Here is a 23,058-nt window from a genome sequence, read left to right as displayed (position 1 = left end):
TTATACCATGCTCAATTTAACTGTGACACAGTTTATAGGATTTTCTAGGGCTTCAGTCCAGCTTTGTGCTCTTATGGGATTTAAACATATACAGATCAAAGGTCTTATATTTTTCATGAACTGTTTCTCATCAAACACTCAGGCAACTTTTTTTTTTGTTTTGTTTTTTTATCTCGTGTGAAAAATAGTCAGTTTCGTCCCTCTCATGATTCTGCTGTGGGTCGTATCCAGCAGGCAGGGATCCACTGAGGTTCATCCTGCGCCTTCCTGACTGCTGTCAGCAGTTGGACACACGAGTCCTGCAGCTCATCGTTGACGATCACCTCATCGAAGAACTGCCAGTACTGGGCCTCGATCTTCCGGGCTGATTCCTCCATTTCCTGGAAGTCTTCATCCTGTTTAAAGTCAAATTTCTCATAGTTCAAGTCCATCCTGTGAGAACTCACTGACATTTTCTTTGTGTTCATGAACCAAACTTTTTTTTCCTTTAAGTTATCTCACATTATGGAGTGAATTTGTTGCAATATTTTACAAGCACAGAATATGTTTAGTATTTGGAAATTGGATTAAAAAAACTTTTCAATTAACTTTTTGTTAATTGAAATCTGTAAAAAATGAATCATCAAAAATTATTAATTTATATTCCTGTAGTGTTGGTGCTTGGTTTTGTTTTCTATACTTTGTTTTTTACTTTTTGTTTTTTCTATTTCCTTAATTGTATAATTACAAAACTACAGATTTTATATTTTTACTAAACATTTTAATTTTTTCTTCAACAAATGTCTGTTTTCCAGATTCAGTTTTTCAAGCTGCAATCCTTTTAAATTGCATTTCATAGATTAAATTTTGTTCACTTTTGGGGGCGGGCTCTCCTCTGGAGGGAGGAGTGAAGACACATTTCTATTGGTCTGAAAGGATGACCAATAAGAAAACGAACATTCCTATTGGTCAATGTGTAAAGAGAGACTTACGGTGAAGCCAATGTAATGTGTGAAATGCAATAAAAAGTTTGTAAAACTCCATCTGAAATCCAATATAAAAAGAAAATATGAAAATACAAAATCTGTACCAAAATGTATTAATAACATTTTAAAAACAGCTAAGTTACTCCTAAAATATTTTTACTTTTATTGAAACATTTTCCAAAGTTTCTTTTGCTGGATTGCATTTTCTATAAATTTCCATATACAAATCATGTTTTTTTGCAACAATAATGGAACAAAACTCCCTCCATATAATATCTGCTACCAACACTACCACTGTCTCCAATATGGCCGCTGCAGAGCATACTTTGAAAGGGCGGTTGACATAGTAGTTGGTGGTGATGTAGGAGTCCTGTCTTGTCTCTCTGAGGCACTCCAGAGATGGAGGCTTCACATAAATGATGTAGGCTCTCAGTTCATGTGTCCTCACTGCCTGAATTGCCTAAAAAAAAGGAGGCAAAGCAAGTTTTTTTTTCAGTCTACATCTTTGATTCTGCTTTTAAAACTGTTCCCAGGTAAAACTTCCTGGACTTACGTTAGCGTCTATGTCGATGACGCAGATCTTTCCGCTGTTTAAAACTTCTTTCACAGCATCAATGCTAGTTCCGTAGAGGTTACCTTTGTACAAGCCAAATTCCAGAAACCTGACAAAAACAGCAGCTTTGACATGTAAATAATGCAGACATTTAAAGAAACGGGGGGGAAAAAAGCTGTAGGAAATAGCAGCTCTACCGATTATTATAGACCATGTTGTCAAAAATCTCTCGACTGGTGAAGTAGTATTCTCTCCCGGATTCCTCATACCCTCTTGGACTTCTGGTGGTGTCTGAGGATAAACATGAGAGACTTGGAGTTCAGACAATAATAAATCCTAATGCGTTTTGTGATTAAACCTACGAGGTATTGCTCCCTGGAAGAGGTTTGGGTTCATCTCGATTAAGCGCCTCCGAAGTTCATTCACGCCCACACCAGACGGACCTAATGAACAAGAAAATCAATGATTATTTGTTGCTATCCTCTTTTTTAACTCTAATAAAAATAAAAATACCAAGGAGCGTAATGAGGCGTTGTGTGTCCTCTGGGTGGCGCTGGTAGCGAACCACCTCCTCATAAGGGTTATTCAGGGCACTGTAGCAGCTGGTTGGACAGCGGAGGTTGCAGGATGGCTGAGTGATGCTGTGGGAACGCCGCCGACAGAGACGAATGCTACGCCTGAAGCCCGCTGATGGTCACGAAAAGAATGTCAGAGGCTAAACTTTAAGGAATGATCAGGTTATAAAACTGAAGCCCCAGCTAGTATTTCCTATCCTGATAGCCTTAAAATATATACATTTTATCTTTGCAAGAAGCTGCGCGGACATAGAGATATAGAGTGATGTTTTATTCCATTATTGTTAGGAGCAAAGAATATTTTATGTGAACGGAAATTTGAAAAGAAAAAGTGGAACCCAGAAATAAAAAATGTTGTTCTTAGATTTTTTTTTTCATTTTTCTTTTATATCTTTTTTCCTAAATTTTTATTTCTAAAACATTTTATATACTCAAGCATCTCTTTTTTTGATTGAGTTTTACTTCACTTTAAGCCCAATACAGACGCTCGCTCTGTGAGGTTAAACTTACTACAGTTCTCTTATCATGCCAACTATAACTCTAGATTTTACAATATTTTCAGCCAAGAGGCTGATTTTTGACAGGAATTTTTTAATAAACACATTTAATAACTATCTTGCTTCTACTTTTATGTCTTTTGTTTCTTTTTTATTGAGCTTTATTTAAGTGTTTAAGGTTGGCAGCCCTCTTTGTCATCACCCTAATCTTCCCTCCATAAATTCTCTCTATCAGTTTAAAGTCAAGGCTGTTTTCTAAAGAAGGTTAAATCTGCTTTAAAAAGTTATTCAGTTTATGATGAGCTACTTTTTTATTCTTTTTGTTAAATTTCTTTTTTGGAAACTGATAAAAGTGGTATGAAAAGCAAGCATTAAATAGGGCTGAACGATTTTGCGAAAAATCTAAGTTGTGATTTTTTTTTTACCAATTCTGCGATAGTAATTTTATTGTGATTTCTCTTTCCATTAACCACACAAGCATGTAGATGTCTTACTCCAGGGATTCTGACCTTAAAGGCTTGCTTGTCCAGAGTCCATTGTTGTACAGCGGGAAAAAGTTCTTACTTCTCCTATCATGCATGGATCCAGGTGCTAGCTGCAACTCGCCTCTCTTTGGTTTGGCGGAAAACCCATTTTAAGCATATTTCTGCCACTGTCCTGCTCTAGTTAAATTCAATGTGACTTAAATTGAGTGTGTCTGCAATTTGAAAATTGCAGTAAATTGCAATTATATTGGAATTGCGGCCCTAGCATTAACACAGCTGAAAGTAAAGCTAAACCAAATAAATCATTAAATAAGAACTCAGATGAACAGGATTTCAGTAGGTTACCTATATAAAATCCTTCAACGTTGCTGCTGAAGTCATCATCCTCTGGTGGGAGAAAAAGAACAGAGATGCAAAGATTTAGCAAAACTGATTAAAAAATCAGAAGACACATTAAACATAACTAAAGATAAGATGGACCTACAGAGGTTAAAGCCTATTTAAATTCCTTTTCTAAGGTAAATAAATGGACAAATTTATCCTCTGCAAGAAATCTGGAAGACAGAAGAAAAGGAGCTTTCCTCACCTTCTCTGAGCTCCTCTGACATTTACCCATCACAACCGAGAAATGTTTGGAAAAGACAAACAAAAGTTTCCATGGGAGGCAGAAAACAGATCAACGAAGCAATTCTAGCATAAAAAAAAAAAACAAATCCCCCCCACCACCACCACCCCCAAAAAAGGAAAAACTTACCTACCGGATTCAAAAGCTTCCTCGTCTGTTTCAAACCCAGAACACACAGATAATTAAGCAAAGCAGCAAAAAATGATTTGGAAATTACATTTAGATCACACCTCACCTGCTTCAACACATTTCTCATCGATGGCCATCAAATCCTCCTCTGGGAGAAGAAAATAAAAAAATAAAAATTAAATCACAATTATTCAACCACATACGAACATAGACTTTACTGACCTTCATCTACAGTGCTCACTGCAGCAAGCATGGAGTAAAACACATGAAACCAATCTGTTAAATCGTACAGAGCATGAAATAGGTGACGTCAGCTAAAAGAAGAGCAGGAAACTCACAGATCTGCATGCAGGCGTGCGGTTGGTAAGGCTGGGACCACCAGAACTCCCTCTGCTTCCTATATCACAGAGACACGGCTCAGGTTAAACTCCATAATCTACATCTCATTTGTGCATCATTAAAAGATAAAAAGCAAAACAATATATATAATAATGACATTTTGAGGGAGCTTTCTATTTTAAAAGACTGCTCTGTAACCGAACCATAAAAAAAATAATCTACAGATCTCTTAAAGGACATCTAAGAAAGAAAATTTTTATGTTTTCTATTGAGCATCCAAAGTACAGACGTCGTCTGATTGGAGCTGCAGCGAAATCTAAGGAGAGCTGTGCAGAACAGAAATATCTGCAGACACAAGAGCTGAAGCACAAATTTAAGAAAGCGTCGGAAAAATTCCACCACAGGGATTAAAAAGGTGGATAAAGATGGACAGAAACCAACAATTGGGAATTATTTCTGCTAAAAAGATTCTACAAAGTGTTGGATCATAGAATGTACTTCAGATATTTTATAAGGGGATTTATGCTGGTGAAGATTCCCAGTTATCCAGGTCATAGTCACTCCAAAAAAAAAAAAAGTGAAATGTTTTGTTAGGCTACTGTATAAAACCTCAAACTCAACGCTATTCCTGACATTTGAATTGAAAAAGCTTCCTGGATGGGAAGTGAAATATCTTCAAACTTGGAAACAAAGTTCAGTGGATTGTTTTTTTTTTTGTTTGTTTGTTTGTTTTGGAAGGGGACTTAACTGACTGCAGGGAATTTTGCAAGGAAATTCAATATGTAGATTATACAAAAATTGAAACTATGGTATTGCTGCAAAAGGTCATTTTAAAAACAACTGTTTCAATCAAGTAAAGGCACAATAACATAAAAAAAATCATGAATAATTTCTAATACCGTTTAGTTGGTATTCATTTGTTGTATTCAATCAAACTGATGATAAAACCCTAAAGTTAAAGGCAAGACGTTGCATTTGGAGTTTGTTCAATGATTCTTAAGGCAAACGTCAAGAAGATTGTGCTTAATTATCTTTTTTGTATTAACCTTTAAAAATATTAATGAGCTACAAGCCATCAAAGGAAAAGTTGGTTCGCTCACACAGGATGAGAATAAGGCAAATTTTTAATGTGGCCAACAGACAATTTGCACGTGAAAAGGTGGCCCAAGTTCGCCAAGTCATAGAAGAATCGTCAATCAGCTCTGAAAGCTGGTGGCTGGAAGATGGTTGCTTCCAGCTGTACTTGTGTTTTTTCAAGAACTGTTGTCCCCTCACTCCTGTTCCTTTAATTTTCATGGAGTAAGAAAGAAATGCACATAGATGACACCCAAAAAATTGGGACAACAATCTTCTGGAAAAGAACAACTAAAAATGCAATTTCCTAAGATATAGTGAGCGGATGCAGATCTCCATTATAAAACCAAAAAACATATAAAGGTGTGTATATTTATGTGTGTCGCACAGAGGCGTAGCCAGAAAATCCTAATAGGGGCGGGCAGTCAATAAGCACCTTACATTGAGGGGCCGAAAGGCACCAGAACCTCAGGGTCACTCTACACTATTTCAATAGGAATGAGCACAACATCCATATTTTCTAAATAAAGACAAACTATACTTTCCTGAAGCCTTTGCTAACAAATAGACGCATATATTTAAACATCTATGCCATGTAAATAAAAGATACAGTGGACGAAATTCTTTCAGGTTTGGGTTTACCTACTTTTATCAATAATCATTCTGCAAAAAAAAAATATATTTAACTCCACTAATGTCCACATTTAATGAATTTTTAAGTTATTATTAAAGTAGTTATTTATCTATGATTTCACTGAAAACTCCTCGAGGACTTGCAGAGGCACATAATTATATCTTTACCCCAAATTTTTCAAAATTTAGTTCTGAAAAGAGCATTAATTCTGTATTTATCATCTTTAATGTTTTTATATTGATGTGCATAATTAACCAGTGTTTCTGTTGTCAAGTAGTTGTATATGAAAAATTAAAATGTTTAATAAGTTTGAACATTCCCCTTCAGAGTATTGTGCCACTGTCTGCATTAGAGGAAAAAAGTGGTTGGGGTGGCCACAGGGGGGGGGGCTAATGATTGGCTAAGGGTGGCCATGGCCACTCCTGGCCCCCCATCTAGCTCCGCCCCTGCAGAGTACACATCATGTCTTACGGTATTCCATTATAGGTCCTAAGCACCAGACAGGAATGTTTTGAATGCTTTGGTCCTAATGCTAAATGATGTGTTATAGGAAGCCTCCTGCTTCCTCTTCCTACCTCCTTCCTTACCATCTCCATTTGGACTTTACTTTTATGGCAACCGTTGACGCACTTCAACCCTGGTTTCAGAGTCTGTAACATTTTGCTGTAATTGGATCCCTAGTCCCCTTTGTTCTTCTTGACTCTTCATTACAACCACTTCCAGTTCCTGATTGGTTTTAGGGACTTGAATTGAGGGAAACGTTCAGATTTTAGAACCCAAGCTGGGGCTGGACGATAATTTAATATCATTGACTGACGTCTCCAATTTTATGTTTCATTTTTTTAAAGCAATTATTTCAAAAATATTACATTGGAGGAGTTAAAAAAAAATGAGAGAAAATAATTGTCTTAAGTTTAGACAGGCATCTGTTGTGGGAATTCGTTTCAGTTGTTCTGAGGCTTTTATTTTGTTATCCACCTCCAAATATTTTATCAACTGAAATCAAGAAATATATTGTAATGTAAGTTTTGGCCTTATTATTCAGCCTTAATTTGAACAAAAGTAACCATTTAGTCTACTCGCACACATCACCAGATTCCTATTAACCAAAACAAGTCCTTTGCTCCATTTATTTGCTCCTGATCTTGCCTCTTCGTACAGTAGTAACCATTCAAAATTTCTCCACTTTCCTTGATGGCCCCTAGGCCGGTCCCCTACAATTCATTTTTAAACTTCAATCTTTGTTCTAAAATATTCTGTCATGATTTGTGGACATTAAGATCTAAAGAGAAGCGTCATCTCCTGGTCAGACCCTATAATTCGGTGAAAGGGTAGAGACAAAAAATATGCAAGAGGGGGTCATTCCAGTGGCTGGAGGTTGGAGGGGATTTTGCTGGGAGTTGCAGGGAAGTGGGCTGCCATTCGGCCGGCGTTTCACTGAGAAGGGCCTTTTTAAATGGCTGCTAATGTAAGGCTAACATTCAAAATCACTAACTCCATTCGCCTTGTTCTTTGGTGCGAACACACAATGAGGATGATGAAACGTTTTATCCTAAGCAGAAATTCCCCTAAGCGGTCCTAGTCCCCTGTGGGCACCCTCTCTGGCATCTAAGGCCAACCCAGAACTAAGTTACATTAAGGAGTAAGATGCAGACCGTTTGAGAAGGCTAGCTGAAGGGATGAGTCCGGCACAGGCAGAACTGCTGGGCAGCTTCTTGGCTTGCCACCAAACTGTGTCAGTCTGATCCACGATCTCCAAGATGTCGCCTTTCTGGAAGCTCATCCCTGCGTCAGCGCAGGGGATGTTCGGGTCCTGCTGAGGACTGTAGTCGGTCATGGCGCGAACGTAGAGCTGACAAACAGATTTAGACTCTCAGCTAGTTTTATGCGTGTGAAATACAGACGACACAGAAAGGTGGTAGAAGACTTACCATGGTCTGGCTGTGGATTGGCCGCTCTGTGATGGGGATGACCTTAAACATGATGGTGCCTTGTGCCCGAGCTTGCTAATTGGATGTAATTGAACAAAAGAAAAAAACATTTTATAGCAAATATAAAGGAATTTCATGATTATGAAAATATACTACCAATCAACCCACCACAACTTGGATCACTTGCTCAGGGTTCAATCCATCCACCGGAAACCCATTCACCTCTACAATCCTGTCCCCAGCATGGAGAAGACCTGGGCATACAGGGAAGCTAATTAGATTTAGAATCACTTTTTTTGCTTTTTCACAAATTTCACCAGAAATGGATCAGGAATTTATCAGAATGGTTCCCGAATGGCTACTTTTGGAGGTTTAATGTCCATGTTGCCCTTCAAGGACACCCAAACTCATTGGAGAACATATACCCCTACATAGAAGTTTTGTTCACCAAGTTAAAAATCTTAGATTGGGATACCAAAGAATTCCCTCTAGTTGTACAACTGTATAGCCAGCTAAATACAAAAACGAGTAACATCCAGGTAGTAGGATACTCTGATTTTATAGGAGACGCCTTCAATGCCCCTGCTCGCCTGGGAACACCATAATGTTGACCAGAATGGGCTGGAAAGGTGTTCAGGAGATCACTGGCCATTAGGTACACCCGTCCAATTACTCCTTAGTTCAAATTTCAAATCAGCCATTGGGCCAATGGCTGATTTAGGGATGTAGACATGATCAAGACAATCTGCAGCAGAATGGGCAACAGAATGGGGAAGAAAGGTTATTTAAATGACTTTGGTCGTGGCATGTTTGTTGTTGCCAGATGGGCTGGTGGGAGTATTTCAGAAAATGCGGATCTACTAAGATTTTCATGCATAAAAATCTCTACGGTTTACAGAGAATGGTTCAAAAAAAGAGAGAGTATCTGATGAGCGGCAGTTTTTTGGGCACAAATTCCTTGTTGATGCCAGAGGTCAGAGGGGAACGGCTAGACTGGTTCGAGCTGTTAGGAAGTCAACAGTAACTCAAACAACTCCAATCAGTTGACACAACATTGTCAAACAGAAGAAAAAAAGTGTCTTACCGCTTCGATCGGCCAGGCCTCCATGAATAACACGGGCCACGAAAATCTCTCCCGTGATCTCGTTTCTCTTAATCGTCGCTCCCTGATAGAGAAAAACCGACACCATGTCAAGCTCAGAGGCTAAAGTGTCCAAACAATGGGAATGCTCTTGTACTGATGACCGCTAGAGACCATGCATGAAACAGAAGGAATGTATGATTTTGAAAAGACAAGAACCAAACTAGTGCTTGAAATGAGAGGGGTGTCTTTGACTGTTTTCGTTGAAGATTCAAATGATGGAATGGAATGTAGAAACAATCCCATAAAAAAGCTCACTGTTTGTAGCCCCTTCTTCGTCACTTAGGTTGGTTTCTTCCTCTTCTTTCTCTTCTTCCTCTTTTTTGAGTGGCATCCTTTTATATTGTTTGCTGTCTTGGTGAAGTCGAGCAGTTCGCCATTGGTGAGTGGACCTTTGGACATTACTGGAACCCTTGGGCTAGGTTTTTTTGTTCTTACAGTGGTAAGTGGAGAACCATGATGAGATGCAGAGTAAGGAGTTGGGTCCTTTGAGGTGGAGGGAGCATCCAGAGAACTGGCACTGGAGGTGGATGAACACAGCTTTGTGTCTTGAGTCTTTGTGGTAGTGACCTCAGTCCTGGTGGTGGTGAGGAGTGCTTGCAGCCGGTCCACCACCTGGGTGAGGAGAACCAGGGATTGTACCGTCTCTGTCATACGCTCCGTGGCGGCTACCATCCGCTCTCCCAGGACTGTGATATCTTTACTGCTGTTTTCCATCGAGCTGGCTGCCAGCTTAATGGTAGTCCTCAACTCATCCAGGCTCTCTTGCCTGGCCAGTTCTACAGGGGTCTCCTCCAGCACCCGGTGAGGTCGCATGGGGCTCGGTGGAGCCGTGCGGATGCAAGGGCTTTGGGCTCGAGGAAGACCTGGCTGAAGGTAGGGGCATTTTTGAAGGCAGCGTGGTACGCCAAGACAGGTAGAATACGGAGCGCTAGAGAACAGTCCGGTCTCACTTTCAGCAGGGTGGTCTCAATAGGAAATAGAGAAAAAAAATCAATCCATATGACAGTCTATCGATTTATAGATGATGGATGGAGACGGATGAGTTTTCAAGGCAAAAGAGATGATTTCTGGAAACGTCTTTTCTTACCAAACCCAATAGGGCTGTGGATAGATGGTGCCGACTGGTTCAACCGTTGCTCAAAGAGCCGATCAGCGTAACACATTCTGCAGTGAACCATCTTTTGGTGACAGCACTCTTGGTGTCGAGGCAGTAGGAACGTTCGGACTTCTGCTGGGGGGCGCTGCGGCTCTGCAGGATGGCTGCAGGTCCTCCGGACATCACAACATGAGAAGCGCCGCAGGTTTTCAGCGGCAGGACTTTGCACTCTAAATGTCTCACTGCTGTGAATGCTCCAGGCACTTCCCATCCCTGATCTACAACTCCTTGCACAGGCATGGGAGGCACCACTCAGCCCGCCAAGCTGTGACACAACAGAGTCACTGAAAATATCTCCATAATAATGTCTTTGCACAAAAAAATTTGAACATTCCAAGACAACAAAGAAACGGTTATTGTTGTGTTCTCTTAATATAGAAATAAAGTTTCATTCCACATGGTGTGGACGTCACATTTCTGATCTGAAATGCCAAATTAACTGTAGTGTTCCTCAAGATCCCTGTTGTTTCTATTTAATTCGTAGCACCATAAGCTATATTATGTGGATAAGAAATGGTGCTTGTATGCTCACGCAGATTTCTAATCTAGGAAAGAAATCAAGGACTTATTTCAATCAAACAACAAATTCAAATTGAAAGAAAATCTGCAATGAAAAGAAAAAGTAAAAAAACAATTTTTGAAATATTCTTCTGTCTTCTTTAAGGTAGATTTGTTGGGATTATTGTAGTATAATATACTCAATGATTTATTACTTTTATTTAAATCAACTAATGACTCATTGTCTCTCTGTTTTAACATCTATTATTAATAAGTATTAATTAATAACTAAGGAATAAGTATAACTTTTACAACTTTTGTAATATTGTTTTCTGCTTTTTTATGATTTATACAGTAGTTTCTTTTTTTTAATTCTTTATTATTTTCTAATGTGCTGTTTCATTTAGCCTTTAATGTCTACTAGACATATATAAAAATAAATGCGATAAACAAAAAATATTCAGCAAATCTAAATGAAAATGAAACTAAACATTAAAGGAAAAACACAACTAAATTGCTCTGCTTGTATGGAGGATCAGGAGTGTCAGTTAAAGTAAAACACAATTTCAAAGTTAACATTTAAATCATAGAATTCAAAATCCAGATAGAAAATAGTTTTGTAATGTTTTTAATTTTATTTATCAGTCCATAAATACTGCAATCAAAAGTGTATAGTCAAATCGAATAAAAAAAAAAAGAGATTGAAAAACCACAATTCATGAATCTCATTATAAATGTACTTTCTAATCAAACATATAAAAAGGTAATTCCCTTTTCAATTTCCTTTTATATGTGTATTTATAAATCCTTTTTGTTATTACTAATATTGTTATTATTAACCCATGCCTCTTATTAATAAACTGTAACTATACTGTTAACCTGTTGAGAAACTGTTTATAAGCTGTTGCTACACTGTTAATAGGATGAAGCTAAACTGTTAGTAAATTGAACTAAACTCTTATTAAGCTACAGCTTAACCATGAATACAGGTGCTGGTCATAAAATTAGAATATCATGAAGAAGTAGATTGATTTCAGTAATTCCATTTAAAAAGTGAAACTTGTATATTATATTCATACATTACATACAAACTCATATATTTCAGATGTTTATTTTGTTTAATTTTGATGATTACAAATGACAACAAATGAAAATCTCAAATTCATCATATCAGAAAATTAGAATATTACTGAAGACCAATAAAAACAAAGGATTTATAGAAATGTTGGCCAACTGAAAAGTATGAACATGAAAAGTATGAGCATGTACAGCACTCAGTATTTAGTTGGGCCTCCTTTGGCCTGTATTACTGCAGCAATGCGGCGTGGCATGGAGTCGATCAGTCTGTGGCACTGCTCAGGTGTTATGATAGCCCAGGTTGCTCTAATAGTGGCTTTTAGCTCTTCTGAATTGTTGGGTCTGGTGTATTGCATCTTCTTCTTCACAATACCCCATAGATTTTCTATGGGGTTAAGGTCAGGAGAGTTTGCTGGCCAATTAAGAACAGGGATACCATGGTCCTTCAACCAGGTACTGGTAGCTTTGGCACTGTGTGCAGGTGCCAAGTCCTGTTGGAAAATGAAATCTGCATCTCCAAAAAGTTGGTCAGCTGCAGGAAGCATGAAGTGCTCTAAAACTTCCTGGTATGTGGCTGCGTTGACCCTGGACCTCAGAAAACACAATGGACCAACACCAGCAGATGACATGGCACCCCAAACCATCACTGACTGTGGAAACTTTACACTGGACTTCAAGCAACGTGGATGAAGTGCCTCTCTTCTTTTCCTCCAGACTCTGGGACCTTGATTTCCAAAGGAAATGCAAAATTTACTTTCATCAGAGAACATGACTTTGGACCACTCACCAGCAGTCCAGTCCTGTTTCTCTTTAGACGCTTCTGACGCTGTCTGTGGTTCAAGAGTGGCTTGACACAAGGAATGCGACAGCAGAAACCCATGTCTTTCATACGTCTGTGTGTGGTGGTTCTTGAAGCACTCACTCCAGCTGCAGTCCACTCTTTGTGAATCTCCCCCACATTTTTGAAGGGGTTTTGTTTCACAATCCTCTCCAGGGTGCGGTTATCTCTCTTGCTTGTACACTTTTTTCGACCACATCTTTTCCTTCCCTTCGCCTCTCTATTAATGTGCTTGGATACTGAGCTCTGTGAACAGCCAGCCTCTTTAGCGATGACCTTTTGTGTCTTGCCCTCCTTGTGCAAGGTGTCGATGGTCGTCTTTTGAACAACTGTCAAGTCAGCAGTCTTCCCCATGATTGTGTAGCCTATAGAACTAGACTGAAAGACCATTTAAAGGCTTTTGCAGGTGGTTTGAGTTAATTAGCTGATTAGAGTGTGGCACCAGGGGCCATCAATTTTGAACCTTTTCACAATATTCTAATTTTCTGATATGATGAATTTGAGATTTTCATTTGTTGTCATTTGTAATCATCAAAATTAAACAAAATAAACATCTGAAATATATGAGTTTGTATGTAATGTATGAATATAATATACAAGTTTCACTTTTTAAATGGAATTACTGAAATCAATCTACTTTTTCATGATATTCTAATTTTATGACCAGCACCTGTATGCCATTGTTGGGTCTGGAAATTTTTTTTTTACTTTTTTAATGTTTGGCAATGACAGTCATTAAAAAATCAAGATGTATGAATTGTGGTTTTAAAGTATCCCTTTAGAAATGCCTTTTGAAAACACATTTTGAAATTGCAGTATTTAAAAATAGATTGATGAAAACAATTTGAAATTCCTCTTTAATAATTTAATTTAAAGTGTGCAATTATGAGACACTCTGTGTCTCTGTGGTAATCTAATAAATTTACTTCATGTAAAAAAAATAAAAAAAAATTGCCAAAATTAACATTTGATGTCTGTTTTAAATTCATTTTCAGGTAACTGAATTCAACTGATTGCTTAAAGAAAAAAGCTCTGAAACACATTTCCAAATCAGTATCAACCATTACTGCCATTTTTTCCAAGTTTTCACAAAAGTCACATTTTAAAACGTGACTGAGACGAAGGAGCTTCTCACCAACGGCTGTTTGTTCTTGACCAGGCAGACAATCCGGGTGGCCTCCTCCTCATCCGGCAGCTCGTCTGGCATCGGTGGCAGCACCGGCTCGTAGTCCTTCTGGGCCACGCTGTCGTGTGCCGAGAGCAGAGCCTAAAAATAAACATTTTAACTATGCAGAAATGTTTTCATTTAACAGCTTGTTCTTTTCACACAACACTCTTGCAACAAAACATTTGTATTTTTTTCCTACTTTTAGTAAGCCCGTTAAATACTGCTACAGAACATCTGTGAATAACATAAAATGACCATCTAAAACTTACAATGAACGAAATATGAAAGACACCTGATATCAGCATCAGATAACAACTTAAGCAACTTCAATATTTGTCAACTTGAGTATATTCAGTGCAAGTTCAGTGCTTTTAAACCTTGGCTACCAGATTTCAAGACCTTCTTTAGGGCAATGCAAGGTCCATAATTGTCACAACATGTTTTTTAGCAGCTATTAAAACACTTAATTCAGTTAAACTTTGCTAAATATGCCGCATTATCTTCTAAGCTCTTATAGGGGGAGTGGCGGCCTGGTGCTTAGGGCATAGAGATTGGAATCCTGAGGTTCTGAGTTCGAGCCCCACTCCCACAGACTGCTATTAATTATTTTAAGCTCGGAATCTATTTTCAAAGTGTGGTTCCAAAAACATGAGTTGATCCAAAAACATAACCCTGTCAGACAGGTGACTTACAAATAAAAAACAAACAAACTACTCAATAATTGTTGATATCAACCGATATGAAAGACTTATGCATGATAGATTTTTTTAAGCCATAATCACACAGACGCACTAGTTGATCCCCTAAAAATCCATGTAATTATTTCACTCATAATATAGAAAAAGACCTTTATATGTAATTTGAAATTATTTAATATTATCTAATTATGTACATCTGCTTCCTTCTCCTTGAACCCCAGTCGGCCTCGGCAGATGGCCGCTCACTCTGAGCCTGTTTCTGCAGGAGGTTTCTTCCTGTTAAAAGGGAGTTTTTCCTCTCCACTGTCGCTACAAGCATGCTTAGTGTGAGGGATTGCATTTGAGTCAATGAGTCGATGCAATCAACTGGTTTTCCTTAGATAGAAAACTTTGAATCAATTTGACTGTATGATCTGGTTGAACTGTCTCTGTAAAGTGCCTGGAGATGATATGTGTTGTGAATTGGGTCCATATAAATATACTGAAATGATTTTAATAATTTTATATTGTATATTCTTTAATAGCATATTCAATAATCTAATAAAGTATTAAGTAAACAAACGATACATTGAATTATTCAATGATTTCAGAGTACATTTACGATTTTTTTAACCAAAAAAATATGTTACAACTTGTCAATGTATAAACCAGCCAAACCCCTCAAATCTACTCTACATATTCAGAATCAAACAAGGAAAATCTGCTTTTTTATCTCCACTAATCTAGAAAAACAACAAACTGTCAGAAAATGCTAAAACGTTTAATTTAAATCTAAATTATAAACATATTTGTTTAGCATGGCCTGTCAGTACTACCTAAACATTGTTAGTTAGGTTTTTAGTCCAAATTATCTTTTATTTTTATCAATTATTTAATCCTCTTTTCATGCAATTATCCTCTTTTAAATACTTTTCTTTAATTATTAATGTTCACTGTAAAGTACCTTTTTTCCTCATTTACAGCTTTTTGAACAGTTTTGCTACAGAAACGTTATATATAAATAAACTTGCCCATTTATTTCTTTTAGATATATTTTTAATTTGGTCCCTTTTGCCCTGCATAATCGTCAAAGAGGTTAAATTATAAAAATTCTTAAAATCATCTTGTGCCTTTAATAAGGATATTTTAAAGATGCCACTTTTAGTGTTTTCTTTATCAAAATACCATAAAATAAACTCTATTAAACACTTAACAGAGCTGTTATTTTTAGTTATTAAAGTCATATTTTAGGTATTTTTTATAACTTTGATGTAAGATTTTTTCAAATTCCTACGTAATTAATGTTTTAAAAATAGACATCATCTTTACAGGACCAGTTAATATTTCCTACCAGCAGCGAGCGGCTGGTTTCTCACCTGCATGTGGGGCTGTTGGAGGAGACGGTACAGCTCCTTGGCCTCTTCAGAGCAGCATGGCTGGGACCTGATATCTATCAGCAACTACACACAAACCCATGGCAGGTTCAGTTTGTGAGGATTAAATTAAACACTACGGTATTATGACTGCATGATGAACCTGCAGTGAGAGTCCTGAAGCATAATCCAGAGTCGGAGCAGGGGAGTACGTAAGATACCTTTGAAGACATTCGTATACCTGGCAAAAGGAAATCGTTAGAAAAATGCCTTAATTAGGACAATTATAAAGGATCAATAGAGCAGGATATCTATAAAAAAAAATCAGTGTTGGCTGCAAGGTTTGGCTCTGTTTGATAAAAAGTAGTTTTTTGTAACCTTAAGCAGCGACTGGAGCCAGGATGCCGTCAGCAGACCGTGGAGGATGTCTGCTCCATCAATTTCCTGACTAATGGAGCATCTCACCTCCTCAATCACATCAGATAGGACCTGACGCAGGCCTGCAGAGTAGGAACCTTCGGATTAGACCGTAGACAACACACCTTAACTCTAATACAGGACTCCTCCTCACCTTGCTCTCCAAGCTCAAAGTGGGGGTTTATAACTTGAGCCTCTGCCGCCTGCCTCATGATCACTAGACCCCCAACCAGCTGTTAACTGCTCACCAGGATGGATGGTAAACCTAAGGATTAATGGATTAAAATCAGAAGCTTCTTTGATTCCTCGTTATCTGACTCTTTGTCTGAAAAATGTTGCATTCTTTTTTTACTGTAAAGTATTTCCTCAAAGCAAACAATCTCTAAATGAATCTGGCCTTATTTAGGGCAAAACATACCAGCTCAGACAATCTTCTGCAGAAGAAAAAGTCAAAATAAATAAATAAATGAATAAATAAGTAAGGATTTACATTTACTACATCATGGAAAGTAAACAATTACAATGAAGACGAGTAAGGTTTTCAATATTTCATTTAGTTTTGTCGTTAACGAGTCTTAATTTCTGAGATATAATTTTGAAGCCCAAACAAACTAAACATTCTGGCACATTTGTTATTCAGACATAATAATTGCAAGTGAATGTGATGATGTATTAAATTAATGACATTGTATGTCAGTGCATGCTAAAAGATGTAATATGCTTTTATAATTCATTGAAATAAATGGGAATAATGAAAAAAAAAAAATAAAAAAATAAAGAGTTGCCCGAGAACAGCGACTTGAGGAACGCCAAATAGGATTGCAGCATTAGACATATTAGTATTTTTATTAATCATTGTTTAGACGTGTCTTTAAAAACTCTTAACAGGATAGTCTAAGCCCGACTATGTGTGGGTAAAATAATGTTTTGACTCCCATCCCTTCTTTTTAAAGATATTTGGCCAAAGTGTTTAGCCAGATTAAAAACTTTATAATTAGAATTGAGAAATCTAGTGTAGAACTCTCACAGAAGATGTCAAAAATAGTGTTTCTAGTTTTAAATGTAGCACTTGGTATTTGTGAATCTGGTCATATCGACACACATAAGTTAATGTGTCATCAGACGTTGTTTGAGAGAAACTCTACGATGTCATCTAACGAGGGAATGTAGATACTAAATTAAAAGGAGCCCGAAACTGGATCCATGAGGAACTCCACATGTGACTGCAACTCAAAGTTGTTTGTAACAAATGTCAATTTAAGAGATCATTCAAGATTATTTTAAAAAGTAGTATCAGGCTTGGGGTTTCATGAAAAAAAAAAAATATATATTTGTTTAGTCTTTGGTGCTGGGTTGAATAAAGGCCTTTATTTAAACTGAGACTGTAAGAACAGACATGTTAGAGGCTCAATCATAAAAACTGAGTGAAGAAAAGTATTTGACTTTGACAATACAAAACAGAATCCCTTACATACAGCCAGGTTTATGTTGCTAGTAACTTTAAAGCAGTTAATGATGTTGAATAGAAGAATTCGCTGGATAAGTAATTTTAAGCAGTTTCTGCATACTGTTTGGAAATAGTATTTAAACATTTGTATCAAAGTTTAATAAAATGTGTTTGGGACAGCTAGAAAACCTGTGCGTCTAATAAAAAAAAACAACTAAAACATAAAAGTTTTCTAAATATTGGATGTAGAGTACTCAACGATATGTTAACAGTATTTTAGGGTTGAGTAATAACTCAATATAATTCTATACAACAGTGGTGGTTAAACACATTTTCAGTATTTCAATATACATTATGGTCTATGATTATATAATTTGTCCCTGACTGAAGTTCCAGGTATTATGTAGTTTTCTAACTTTTGGTTTTGAATTTCTAAAATGTTATATTGTTTTTTTTTTTTTTAATGGCATAACAGTTTTGTACAAGAATCTGTTGTGGGCATTTTATTTTGTTTACATTGATATTGAAGTTATAAAATATTGACTTTAATTAAGAAATATATGATAATGAAATATCTATGATATCACATATCATGATTTGTCCATATTGTCCAGCCCTATAATATTTATTGATGCAAACAATACATTGTAGTCTCTTTTGACACAGCACCCTCTAGTGGTGGCTCTAATATAGCAACATTGCTACCATATAAGAATGATTTCAAGACAAATGCAATATAAAATTTAAAAAGCAAGGCAGTAGACTAGTGGACTTTAAGATCTACAGAAGTGGGGAACTGCAATGGGATAAGTCTCAGCTTTTCAAGTTTAATTGGGGTACAAATGTTAATGGGATACTTAATAAAAACAGACGATAAACAGATGATAATCTCTGATTAACAGCAATGTTGTCCAGAAATCTTAAAAAAGCAAGATTCATTTGCTTGTTGGGCAGTCATAACTCAAAAAAAAAAAAAAAACCCAGTTACTATTAGATGGATGTTACTGCTTCGGTGTCTGATTACTATCCTAGAAAGAGTTTCTATGATAGACCTGTTGGAAGTGTGTAGTAAGGTAGGTGGAGCTACTAGAGGTAACTGCTGCCAGGTTGTTCCCTGTGGCCTTTATTCATTCCCTTCTTCTTCAACCAATAAACATAATGTGTCTTACCTTTACACCTGATGTCTTTGAGGGAGTTCAAGTCCTCGTCCACCTCCTCCAATGCAGGAAGAAAGAAAAATCAATTGGTTGGGAAAATAGATTCCCCTGAGAGTGGACAGAGTCTCGGGCTTTCATCGAGAAACAGGGCAACGAGAGAGAGGGCTGTAATCTCTCTCGATCCCACTTAATCCCAGGCAAGTGAGCTGCCTGCCTCTGGCCCCAGGAAGCCGGTTACTCCCTCACCGGCTGGCTTGTCTATGCTGAGCTGCCAAATCTTCTTAACCATTTCAGCTGTTAGCGGTACACGAAGGTAACTGAGGGATAACGACAGAGGAAGCGAAGGTGTCGCCTTAAATAAGTGTAAGAATTGATACATCTGAGGATTAATTACACAATCATCAGTTACAAATCTCTCAAGAAAAATGCTCATTTGATCCCCATTTCATTCACATAATTAAAAACAGATTTAACTCTAAACACATCCGTTTTCTTTGAGTCAAAGGGGTCAATGGGTAACTGTTACAGAATCTATACCAGGGGCTCTCCAATTCTCGACGTCCGCTGTGCTACACCTCTGAACTGCTTCAACTAACCTGTGTCTATAACCAGGTCACTAGCAGGACTCTGGAGAACTTCCCTCAATCGAAACACAGCAAATTGTCAAAAGGCTGTCTGATTACAGCACAGCAATACAGAGTTCCTTTACTGCAAACCTTAGTGTCTTTCCTATTGAACGCAAAAAAATTGAAGGGACGGGAGCAAAGGCTCGGTTTTACTTTATTCTGACTGAGCTCTTGACTATGGATATAGTTCAGTTAACTGATTTAGGTGTGAGGAATCAGAGACCCATTTAAGGAGTTCAGGACTTCAATATCGCCTTATCTATACCCTTTGAAGATTTTGTTAGAGATTTGACATAATCAAACTATGTCAACTGCCAAGTCAAAGGAGTCACACATAAAATCATCTATGTTATAGGAAACATCTTTATAAAAGCTGAAGTCATACTATGTCAAACCAAAAGTTTATTATGTTAAAGCTAAAGTCACACTTCGTATAGTCAAACTATTTCAAAGTTTAAGTCGCACTATGTAAATCTTAAGTTGCACTACATAAAAGCTAAAGTCGCTCTACATAAAAGCTAAAGTCACACTTCGTAAAATCTAGTCAAACTATGTCAAAGTTAAAGTCGCACTATGTAAATCTTAAGTTGCACTACGTAAAAGCTAAAGTCGCACTACACAAAATATTAAGTTGCACTGGGTAAAAGCTAAAGTCGCACTAGGTAAAAGATTAAGTCGCACTAGGTAATAGCTAAAGTCGCACTAGGTAAAAGCTAAAGTCGCACTAGGTAAAAGCTAAAGTCGCACTAGGTAAAAGATTGTCGCACTAGGTAAAAGCTAAAGTCGCGCTACATAAAAGCTAAAGTCGCACTACACAAAATATTAAGTTGCACTGGGTAAAATCTTAAGTCTCTACGTAAAAGCAAAAGTCGCACTACGTTAAAGCTAAAGTCGCACTACGTCAAAGCTAAAGTCGCACTAGGTAAAAGCTAAAGTTGCACTAGGTAAAAGCTTAAGTTGCACTACGTAAAAGCTAAAGTCATACTAGGTAAAACCTTGAGTTGCACTACGTAAAAGCTAAAGTCATACTAGGTAAAACCTTGAGTTGTACTTCGTAAAAGCTAAAGTTGCACTAAGTAAAAGCTTAAGTCGCACTACGTGAAAGCTAAAGTCACACAACGTAAAAGCTTAAGTTGCACTACGTAAAACCTAAAGTCGCACTAGGTAATAGCTAAAGTCGCACTAGGTAAAAGCTAAAGTCGCACTAGGTAAAAGCTAAAGTCGCACTAGGTAAAAGATTGTCGCACTAGGTAAAAGCTAAAGTCGCGCTACATAAAAGCTAAAGTCGCACTACACAAAATATTAAGTTGCACTGGGTAAAATCTTAAGTCTCTACGTAAAAGCAAAAGTCGCACTACGTTAAAGCTAAAGTCGCACTACGTAAAAGCTAAAGTCGCACTAGGTAAAAGCTAAAGTTGCACTAGGTAAAAGCTTAAGTTGCACTACGTAAAAGCTAAAGTCATACTAGGTAAAACCTTGATTTGCACTACGTAAAAGCTAAAGTCATACTAGGTAAAACCTTGAGTTGCACTACGTAAAAGCTAAAGTCATACTGGGTAAAACCTTGAGTTGCACTTCGTAAAAGCTAAAGTTGCACTAAGTAAAAGCTTAAGTCGCACTACGTGAAAGCTAAAGTCACACAACGTAAAAGCTTAAGTTGCACTACGTAAAACCTAAAGTTGCACTAGGTAAAAGCTAAAGTTGCACTAGGTAAAAGCTTAAGTTGCACTACGTAAAAACTAAAGTCATACTAGGTAAAACCTTGAGTTGCACTACGTAAAACCTAAAGTCGCACTAGGTAAAAGCTTAAGTCGCACTACGTGAAAGCTAAAGTCACACAAACGTAAAAGCTTAAGTTGCACTACGTAAAACCTAAAGTCGCACTAGGTAATAGCTAAAGTCGCACTAGGTAAAAGCTAAAGTCGCACTAGGTAAAAGCTAAAGTCGCACTAGGTAAAAGATTGTCGCACTAGGTAAAAGCTAAAGTCGCGCTAAATAAAAGCTAAAGTCGCACTACACAAAATATTAAGTTGCACTGGGTAAAATCTTAAGTCTCTACGTAAAAGCAAAAGTCGCACTACGTTAAAGCTAAAGTCACACAAACGTAAAAGCTTAAGTTGCACTACGTAAAACCTAAAGTCGCACTAGGTAATAGCTAAAGTCGCACTAGGTAAAAGCTAAAGTCGCACTAGGTAAAAGCTAAAGTCGCACTAGGTAAAAGATTGTCGCACTAGGTAAAAGCTAAAGTCGCGCTAAATAAAAGCTAAAGTCGCACTACACAAAATATTAAGTTGCACTGGGTAAAATCTTAAGTCTCTACGTAAAAGCAAAAGTCGCACTACGTTAAAGCTAAAGTCGCACTACGTCAAAGCTAAAGTCGCACTAGGTAAAAGCTAAAGTTGCACTAGGTAAAAGCTTAAGTTGCACTACGTAAAAGCTAAAGTCATACTAGGTAAAACCTTGATTTGCACTACGTAAAAGCTAAAGTCATACTAGGTAAAACCTTGAGTTGCACTACGTAAAAGCTAAAGTCATACTAGGTAAAACCTTGAGTTGCACTACGTAAAAGCTAAAGTCATACTAGGTAAAACCTTGAGTTGCACTTCTTAAAAGCTAAAGTTGCACTAAGTAAAAGCTTAAGTCGCACTACGTGAAAGCTAAAGTCACACAACGTAAAAGCTTAAGTTGCACTACGTAAAACCTAAAGTTGCACTAGGTAAAAGCTAAAGTTGCACTAGGTAAAAGCTTAAGTTGCACTACGTAAAAACTAAAGTCGCACTAGGTAAAAGCTTAAGTCGCACTACGTGAAAGCTAAAGTCACACAAACGTAAAAGCTTAAGTTGCACTATGTAAAAGCTAAAGCCGCACTACATAGTAGCTAAAGTCAAACTGTGTCAAAGCTAAAGTCCATTTTGTTAAAACTAAAGTTGCCCAAATTAAAAGGTAATGTCAAACTATGGGAAAGCTAATTTCTATTATGTCAAAGGTAATGTCAAACTATGGCAAAACTGATTTCTATTATGTCAAAGGTAATGTCCTAAAATTATTAATGAATTGAAAGAGAATTTCAAAAATGATTGCATATGTAAAATACCAGGTTATGACCCCTTTTAAAGTAGAGGCTCGTAGAGTAGAGAAGAAGTTGCTAAATTTCCAACATCTAAATGGGTCGCAGATAAGTTCATTTTCTTAAAAATAAAAATTCCCGAGCCACTCATATGACACCTGGGGGGGAACATAATAGGACTAAGTGACACCAACATTGCCCTACATTATGGACAAATTAGCTTTAATCTGTAAATCAACAACTAACCGTATTTGGGGAGGCCAGTAGGGTGGTCTGGGTCATTTACAGGGTGGACCATATTTTCTCTGGGCTTTATTTACACATATATATATATATTTTTATTAATCCTTTTATTTTTATATACGTAAAAAGATCTAATATGAAAATAATCCCCACCTACTGGTGAGGCACTGGTGTTTCACAATTCTTCAATACATATGCTCTTTTTTTTTAAATGCAAGACATCTGGAACTGTATACTTTTCCAAAGAACACCAATGAATAAGAAACTTTTATTTTGTCAATAATCCATGAGGATGGCTACTCAGTGTCAACAACCCCTATAAAATAACCCAGGAGCTTCATATAATAATCACCTGTTTCCTGG

The 23,058-nt window shown here is 37.2% G+C and overlaps 1 protein-coding gene across 1 annotated transcript; it reads right to left on the bottom strand.

The window, feature by feature from the left end:
- Positions 1-130: 130 nt before the first annotated feature.
- Positions 131-19,024, bottom strand: mpp4b (membrane protein, palmitoylated 4b (MAGUK p55 subfamily member 4)). The gene is made up of 22 exons (XM_038282067.1): positions 18,772-19,024; positions 16,310-16,420; positions 16,117-16,238; positions 15,902-15,979; positions 15,742-15,825; positions 13,656-13,787; positions 8,892-8,973; positions 7,976-8,061; positions 7,808-7,882; positions 7,532-7,728; positions 4,168-4,226; positions 4,052-4,069; positions 3,936-3,977; positions 3,834-3,854; positions 3,662-3,676; positions 3,421-3,462; positions 2,032-2,205; positions 1,881-1,961; positions 1,716-1,809; positions 1,519-1,627; positions 1,291-1,425; positions 131-395 (listed from the first exon to the last, which is right to left on the bottom strand). Exons 2-22 carry the CDS (start codon positions 16,365-16,367, stop codon positions 204-206), a joined length of 1,896 nt encoding a protein of 631 aa, XP_038137995.1. The 5' UTR covers positions 16,368-16,420; positions 18,772-19,024; the 3' UTR covers positions 131-203.
- Between the last annotated feature and the right edge of the window lie 4,034 nt (positions 19,025-23,058).

This window comes from Cyprinodon tularosa, unplaced genomic scaffold, assembly GCF_016077235.1.
Source record: "Cyprinodon tularosa strain WSP-4 unplaced genomic scaffold, ASM1607723v1 ctg18, whole genome shotgun sequence".
Classification (NCBI taxonomy): Eukaryota; Metazoa; Chordata; class Actinopteri; order Cyprinodontiformes; family Cyprinodontidae; genus Cyprinodon; species Cyprinodon tularosa.
Note: the sequence above shows the minus strand (reverse complement) of the source record. Positions and strands in the feature narration are given on the sequence as shown.